Source organism: Musa acuminata, chromosome BXJ1-4, assembly GCF_036884655.1.
Source record: "Musa acuminata AAA Group cultivar baxijiao chromosome BXJ1-4, Cavendish_Baxijiao_AAA, whole genome shotgun sequence".
NCBI lineage: Eukaryota > Viridiplantae > Streptophyta > Magnoliopsida > Zingiberales > Musaceae > Musa > Musa acuminata.
Genome location: NC_088330.1, coordinates 28,901,555 through 28,910,453, shown reverse-complemented (window position 1 = coordinate 28,910,453; position 8,899 = coordinate 28,901,555). Strand labels below are relative to the sequence as shown.

The following is an 8,899-nucleotide window of genomic DNA, read 5'->3' as shown; positions in this document are numbered from 1 at the left end:
GAGAAGGGAGAAACTTTACATTTTTCAGTCATAATTTTCTTTCTCGAGTTTTCCATCAAGCTTCGCTCAACTGTTGTAGTAAGAAGTTTCTATTTCTTGTTGCCTATTATCCAAACCTAGGGATGAGGTTCTAGTAACAAGAGAGAATGAGAAGACTGAATCCAATAGCAATATGCAATCTGTTGAGAATTCTCAAATGCTGTCCAAAGATAACCTACACTCTACGCTTTCATAGTCTCTGTAAGTACTTTTTAATTTTGCCATTTTAAGACTTATAATTAGTACTTTAGCTTTACAAACAATAAAGATTATTTTTTATTCTAATCTTATGTTTGATCTTCTAATAATAGTTCTTTTCTTATCAAAATTTTGATTTGAAGGGTGATATCGAGTTGTCAAATCATCAAACCTAAACCATATAACGATAAGTTCACGTAAAAAGCTCTATTAATATTAAGTATAATTCAGATCTATCAGAGTCTATCTTAATGTACTAAAATATATATATATTATTTTTCCGTATTCTTTTAGAATACAAGATTTAGTGTCGTTCAGGATGCATAGTATCATTATTCTGAAATATTATTTGGACTTTTAGTTTTACAGTATGTGCTACAAACTTAAATCAAACATCTATTTTGCAGTAACATAAGTATAATATGAAAGGAATATATCCTTCAATCCATAAAACTAGTGGCAATCCATCATCGTGCAGCTTAATTTGCTTTAGAAGAAGAAATCTAAAAAGCAAGGCGGAGTACATTATTAGAGTCCTCCACCTCAAGGAGCATCATTACCGAACCACCAGCACTACCGTCTCCGTGCTTGTAAGGACCGTACATGCTCGGTGGGCGACATTTCATTTTCAACCGCACCATAATAACAAAGAGATCCGTCTTCCACACCCACCCTCTCTTCATCCCTACCCAGTGATCCCTAAGTAGCATGCATGCAGCCGACGCAGAAGAAGGCGACTGTTAGGAACTAGGAGACGCGGACACACAGTCCAGAGAGAGAAGGAGATCAAAAGAAGGCGAGGGAGGAATGGACGGCGCGGAGCTGGCGACGATGCCAACACCAGCTTTGAATCATCCCTCGAGACCGACGCTGGGGTTTCCGCTGGGCACCGCGCTTCTGCTCATCGTCATCTTCTGCCTCAGCGGCATCTTCTCTTGCTGCTACCACTGGGAGAAGCTCCGTTCCCTCCGAGACCGCCGCCGCCGCCACGGAAACCAACCTTCCCTGGCCGCCGTGGAAGATGGCCAGCTTCCCCAGTTTTCTCTATCGTCTCCTGCGTCCAAGGTCGCACTCCAGCATCAGGTACCAATCACCACCCGTTTCATTGGCAACTGTCACACCCTCTTTTCTTTTTCTTATTTTATCTTCTCTCTTAGATTTTTTGTTTTTTAATGTGTGTTATTTCTAAGGCAGAATTTTGGATCGGATTCCCCTTCCCTTGGAAACTTTCTTACATCTCCCAACAAGTTAGATTCGGTTGCATCGCTAAAATTCACCCATGATCCATCTAAATTCCACAAATAGCACTATATATATATATATATATATATATATATATATATATATATATATATATATATATATATATATATATATATATATATGTGTGTGTGTGTGTGTGTGTGTGTGTGTGTGTGTGTCTTTATATATATATATCCTAAGAGGTATTTTTATATATATATAACTAAATTTGTGGAATTTAGTTATATATATATATATATAAAACTAAATTCCACAAATTATATCTGTCTTTATATATATATCCTAAGAGGTATTTATTTAGGAAAAAAAAAACAAATACTGGTCATGCCCGTACATACTTCTCTTTTATCAATTTTTGCATGCTATTTCGAATTTTATTCTCTATTGATAAATAAAAACTATAAAGACAGATTTAGTAAATAAAAATGATAAAATCATCCATTAACGGCAACCATCTGTGTTTTGTCCTTTTAAAATGTTTGTTTCATTTTAATAATAGATGCCTTGAAATTGAGTACCACACTCATCCAGAAGTAAAGATTTTAAACAAAATTTACTTTGGATATTGATTGATGTATAGGTTATAGTGATTTATTTTAGGAGAGAAAAAAAAAGGGCCTCCCAAATAATGAATCCCCCAAAATTTTTAATAATTTATAAAAAGGTTTATAAATGCAAACCATTTTACGTACGTCCGAAAGAATAACTTAGTTTGATTATGAACTATATGAAAGATCATTTATTAGTCAAGTTTTAACGGAGCTACTTAGTATTGTGAAAAAGAGCCTTAATTGTTTTTCAACCATGGATATTTGTGTAAAATAAATTGAAGATGTAGAGATGTTATTCCATATGTACCTCTATCTACTAACAGTTTAGTGAAAGATAACATGGAGAGCGAAAGAGTGATCTATAGAAAGAAACATCTGCACTATGTATTTTATTTATTACATACATGCAGTAACAAATTCTCCCAACTTGTTCCTTCCTTGTGTGCAGGAGAATAAGGTGGAAAGAATCCCAAGCTTTCCTGTCATAATGCCGGGGGATAGAATGCCCAAATTCATGGCGTGGCCTTGTCCACCCGGAGGACACCAGGAGGCATTCTCGAACAATCCCTCCTCCATTTCGTAGAGCAAGCAGTCACCTCCTTTTTGTGTTAGTTGAACTACAATATGCATTGCTTCTTATTCTTGTATTATTTAAGCAGCAGTTGTAACCTTATTTATTGGTTCTCCAGCCGGTTGCCTACTTTCTAAAGAAGACTATATCTTGTCATTGTGTATAGTTTCAAAGTGCTACTAAAAACAAAAAAAAGGGGTTAATTTTCTGATAATTCTATTTTTTTTTCTTTATGAAGAAAAAAATTACAGAAGCAAGATTTGTAGCTGTCGCACAGCTAAAATAGCAATCATCAATATATCTCCACGAACCTTTTACTCTAAAATTCCATCCAAATTAGCCTAATTCTTGGAATTTTCCATGGGTACCATATTATCTATAAGATTTTAAGTTGTAGAATTTTTGCTGATTAACTCTCTCATAGGTCTTCAATAAATTTACTATTTCAGGCTAATTCCACATTGACTTAGCTGAATCATTAAATCTGATACTCATCTCATCGTCGCATAAGTATTACATACACACATACAATACATACATACAAGATATTCGTGAAGATAGAACAAATATAATATGAGGTTATGTGTGGTCAGAGGCACCAATATCTTTATCCAACTGAATACTCGAAACTAATTTAACTTGGCGTACCTGTAAGGTTTGCTGTAGAATATTTTGGTTACCATCAACGTTAACTCGCTTATGGTGATGAAGCGAGTTAGATGTGCTCGAGACTGATCATTTGGTAAATAGCTATAAAAAGCCCAGTTTTTATCCTTGTAATGACTATGAAATATGTAATAATGTTCCAATGCCATAAGATCAGAAAAGGGTTGTTCTTATCTGTATCTAACATCATCTAGGATCAATTTTTCAATCACATATTTCAGAAATATTAAGAATCCTCATTCGTAACCTAATTCATATAACTCAATATACCTACCTTCTCTCTAATTCTTATCTATATAATTATCTTTCTTCATCTCTTTTTATTATAACGACCTTTAACCCATATCTTTTTATTTTTATTTTTTTTATTCTTAATTTTGTGGAAATATTTATATTAACGTGCATGAGAGTGAGCAAATTGTAAAATTGCTACTCAGCAAACCTAGGTGATCAAAATGCTAATATTGAAAACATTCTCAAGTTTTTAGCTAGCTTAGCTAGGCTTGAAAGTATTAGGCAGCTTAGTTGGTAAAAATCTTGATAACTTATCACAAGGTCTTGGGTTTAAATCCCATCTTCACTACTTATCCTTTATAACAAAAAAAAAAAACATTAAGTTCTCATTGGCTAAAAGATGACTTTTGATGCGGTGACATAGCGGGTTTTGGTGATAGATGCGGTAAGAAAATGAGAGATGTAAGTTCCAAAGTAGATTCGACTCAAAAACGTCCAATGAAACCATTAGACATTCATCCACAATCGCAACCGCCACCGTCCACAATCGCGCCTCTCGCTTGTAAACCATATTTTGCATCCATGATAGAAGATAAGATTTCCCCACTATATGAGGAAATCTTATCTATTCTGTTGAGGAAGATAAGATTTCCTCGTATAGTTGGGGAAATCTTATCTTCTATCAACATACTTATCTTCTTTTAATACTTTCTTCTTCTTCTTCTTCTGGATATGAATGCATCAAGAGTGCTTATGTAGATTTTATAGGTTTTTTATAAAAGTAAAAATTAGAGTAGCAGAACTTCAATATCCCGAATGTGGCCTCTTTATAGCAATCCCTTGATTTTTGGTATGATAAATGCTCTTTTCTTATTTAGATTTGCTTCGAATGGGGATGCTTTCTATGACAAATTTCTCAATCTTATCCCATGGAAGCTTAATTTCCAACTGCCCTTATGTGGATCCATTTGAATATTGGAACAATGAATCCATTTGAATATTGGAACAATGAATCCATTTTTCAATTAGCTTCTTTTATTGGTCGGTTGGATAATCCATCTTTGACCTTTGAAAGGGGTTGTTTTGTATTCATTTTTGTAGAGATTATATTAAGTGAATGCTCTTCTTTGAACCCAATGATGAACAACAATAAGTTAATTATGAGGGTTCCAACATCAGATGAGCAATCGCTGAAAAGCTTCGATGGCTCATCTATGCCTTTCATAGATGAAATCTTATCTAAATAATTTGCTATTCAGTAGTTAATCTGTCTTTATCTCAGGTCATAATACATATGATAATATTTTAGTTATCCAAAAATTAACCAATATTATGTTTGATTTCAAATGGAAAGAGACTCTTTAATCTTAATTAAACTAGACATAAAAAAGGCTTATGAAAGACTTTCATTCATGGATTTATGAGTGTATTTCTTCACCTAGTTCCAAATTCCATATTAATGGTGATCTCTTTAGAGAATTCTAGTATAAGGCAATTTAATCCACTCTCACTTTATCTAAATATTATTACTGCCCATACCCTTTCATACTTCATTAATGAGGTTTGAGATGATATTTTACTAATTTTTAGAGAAAATAAAAAAAATCAAGTATTTTCATACAAAAGATCTTTTAATATTATGAAATATTGACCAACTAGAGGATTAATCTTAGAAAATCGATTTTTTTTCCCAAGAAATACTCCTACAGCCACTAGACATGTCATATGTCAATTTATATATATATATATATATATATATAGGGGTAATTACCCTTTTAAATATCTTGGTACTATGATTTTACCTTATAAGCCTACTTTATTTTTATTGTTTATGAATCCCATATTACTTTTCTAAGCTGGAAGAATATGTCTAATCTATGACTCTTATATACTATGTAAGTGTTACTTGCATGCCTAAGAAAACTCACCATCTCCTATGTCAAAATTTCTATGTCAAAAGTATTTTAATATTAAAGGAATTCATCTCCTAGCCTGGGACACTATTACTAACACTAAATTGGATAGTGGTTTAGATATTAGTGATCTTATGACTGCTTTGCATGTTAAAAGAATTCACTCCCAAGCTGTAGGAGTGTAAACAGATGACGCCACTGCTATCATAAAATTAAATTTTGAATGGTGCTATAAGTGATCCCACCATCAATATAAGCTAATAAGCATAAACAAAACTTGTTGGTTGACTGAAGTGATATTATCACTTAGGCCTAGCGGTACCTTCACGCATGCTTATTTTATTGATATTATCGCTTAGAACTGAAGTGGTATTATCACTTCAGTGGTATTATCACTTAGGACTAAAGTGGTATTATCACTTAGGTCATCAGTTTGACCTTTTAAGAAACCTAATTTGGCCTTACTTCAAACCCAATGATTTTCTTGATAAATTAATATTGTTTCGGCTCAATACCAAGTCAAATTGATTCAAAATGATCTTATCAAGACTTTGACAAATCATCCAAATATTTGATACATTTAAGAAGCTTTTAGCATATCGTATGCTCTTCTAGCAACATCTAATCTTCCAACACTTCTGTGGCACATCGCACTTTCTTTCATTGTATTACTCATTTCATTGGCATATTGATTTTCCCATGACATCCAATCTTTTGACGCAATATCCGGTCCTTTCGGTATGATGCTCGAACTTATAGCATAAAGTTCGATCTCCGACACATCGACCAATCCTTTGGCTCAACATTTAATTTTTGATATAATAATTTTTTAGCATGACATCCAACTCTCTTGCTCGATAGTTAATCATTTGAAAGTCTAAGTACGAAGTATTTCCTACATTATTTATCTTAAAAGTATATTAATCTAATAAACCCATCAATTGATCTCTTCATCAAAATTTAATATTCAACTCATCAATTTATGAATAAAACACAAGTCAAAATCATAAAAGAAAATATTGAAAAAAAAAATTAAACCCAAGTCAAAATCTTTTGATGTCATGAGACAAGGTAGTGATTGAATCATAAGTTTTTTTTTAATTTCATTCTTACAATCATATATATTATATTAAATATTTTATACAAAAATAACATGATAAAAATATCTTGGTTTCTTTAATCTACATAGATACAAAGGAGAGTATACAAAAATCTTGTGGTACTCATCTTCCTCTTTCGCCTCGATGCCCTTTCCTTCGTTGCTTTGGCTCTCAAGCCCCTCAATCCAAGCAAGAATAATTCTAACATATTTGCAAGTATCAATTGTCTATTTCACATCATATACGTATATTCACAACATATCTATGCACTCCTATATCATACGTCATCATATATGTATACATATAATATATTTTTATTACAATTTATATTTTTATACTTATACAATACGTATATTAACTTTGAGCTTATGACAATCTTATCATTCAAATCATACCTTTCAAAATACATTATGAATATAATAATTTATATTGCTATTTTATAGTAAATTAAAATTATACTTACATCATTTAACTAAAAAATGATCGAGTATACTATATAGTAGTAAGCCTATCAAATTAAGAGCATAGAGTCATGAAATATCTTAATTAAGAATCCTATCTCTTGAATTATTGATTTATAATAATTTATAGAAATAATTTATAAAAATTTTGATAAATTCCCTTCAAAAGTAGACTTGTAGTGCTCAAGTCTTGCCCACATTAAATTACAACCAGCATATTAATATGTATATATTACCCTCACTTAGTAATATGATTTGTGACGTCTATGTTTAATAAATACAATAAATGACATACTCATATTTTTAGCTTCTAAAGTTGAAGTGCATGTTTTTCAAAATTATTATTCTCGATATTTTTTTGAAAAAGATACTATCAACTTCTAAAGTTGGTTGAGCATGCATATTAATTAATATTTACTTTAAGGATATTTTACAATGAAAAAAGTATAATCCTTCGACGCAATAATCTTAAGTGTACTATCAAATTTAAGTATAAGATTAAGTTATAATAATAAGCATACGTGTAGTAAGTAGAAATGATGATTGAATTGTAGTTGACCTTAAATGAATCTCAAGACTTGAATGAGTTTGAATTTTAGACATAATATATATAGAGTATAAATAAGCTACCTAGTATGGATGAAATAATATAAAATTAAATAAAAATATAAATCAAAGAAGAGTGTTATACTAAAAAATTTTATGATACATAAGTGAGATTGAAGGATGAGTTTAGATCAAAAAATATCATTTTTATCAAACCAAATTAGACTTAATTGAAGTTATTATAACCTTATAATTATATTAATAAAAAAAACTTGAAATAAAATCCAATGAGATTGAACACTAGACCTCAAGGTAACCTCCTAAATACCTCTATATTATTTTAGCCTCATCCTCTTTATATCAACCTGATAACTCATAACCCTTTCTTTCTTTCTTTAACCATTCTCTTAAATTTTCTCGTAAAAACTAGGAAACCCCCGTTCTAAAAAAGGTTGAGGTAAGAAAAACCTAAATCTTCTCATGCTATATCTAGGATTTTGATTTTATAGATTATGGACTAATATTTTCAGTTACTTTTGCATAATCTAGACTTCAAATTAATATTTAAATTTTGGATATATTTTGTACAATTATCTTATAGTTCAAAAACATTTTGTATGATTTTAATTTGAGATCGGTGTGTAGAGTTTTGAGTATCTCAATATAAGGTACTCAAGATCTACTATTTTCTATGAAAGGGTTCTATTTGAGTTAAATTGACCTGTGTGGTGGGATATGATTAGACTTTATCATTTTGATATGTTTTAGAAGATTCCTTGAAGGTACTGTGAGATTTAGAATTGAGTAAATATCACCTCTACACACTAAGATATGAGGTTTATAAATTCATAATTCCTAACCCAATTTCAATATAATAGAATAGGTGTTAGTAACAAATTAAGAGGGTAGTTTAGCCTCCAAATGATCCTTTTTCAAAGCTAAAAATTTATGTGCATTTAGTTATATATCTTCTAGTTTCTTACAAAATTTCATAATAATTCAATATTGTTTAATCAACTAAAATAGTGAAGTAAATTTTTTTATAGGCTTGTGTGATGGTTTGAATAATACTAACTAGTTCATTGATTATAGAGTGAATTATTAAAAAATTAATAGTAAAATTTAGATAAACTTTTAAGTTGAATATAATCTGTCTTATTAGGGATTTTATTAAAATTTTTCTATGAATTATTGTTATGAGTTATTATAACTCAATAATTTAAGAGGTATGATTCTTAATTAAGGTATCTCATGACCCTATGCTCCCAATTTGATAGGTGTATCACTCCCTATCACACTTAATTATTGAAAATTTTAATCTTTCACTAACATCATTGTGTTTAAATTAAATTAGGTA

At 30.9% G+C, this 8,899-nt stretch overlaps 1 protein-coding gene across 1 annotated transcript; it reads left to right on the top strand.

The window, feature by feature from the left end:
- Positions 1–799: 799 nt before the first annotated feature.
- On the top strand, positions 800–2,739 carry LOC135672499 (uncharacterized protein At5g65660-like). The gene is made up of 2 exons (XM_065180976.1): positions 800–1,320; positions 2,500–2,739. Exons 1-2 carry the CDS (start codon positions 1,045–1,047, stop codon positions 2,632–2,634), a joined length of 411 nt encoding a protein of 136 aa, XP_065037048.1. The 5' UTR covers positions 800–1,044; the 3' UTR covers positions 2,635–2,739.
- Positions 2,740–8,899: the final 6,160 nt, after the last annotated feature.

Excerpts from the sequence above, each read along its gene's own strand:
- LOC135672499 (XM_065180976.1), top strand. The coding sequence starts at position 1,045 with ATGGACGGCGCGGAGCTGGCGACGATGCCAACACCAGCTTTGAATCAT. Across the intron at positions 1,321-2,499 it reads AGGTCGCACTCCAGCATCAG|GAGAATAAGGTGGAAAGAAT; the intron begins GTACCAATCACC and ends CCTTGTGTGCAG.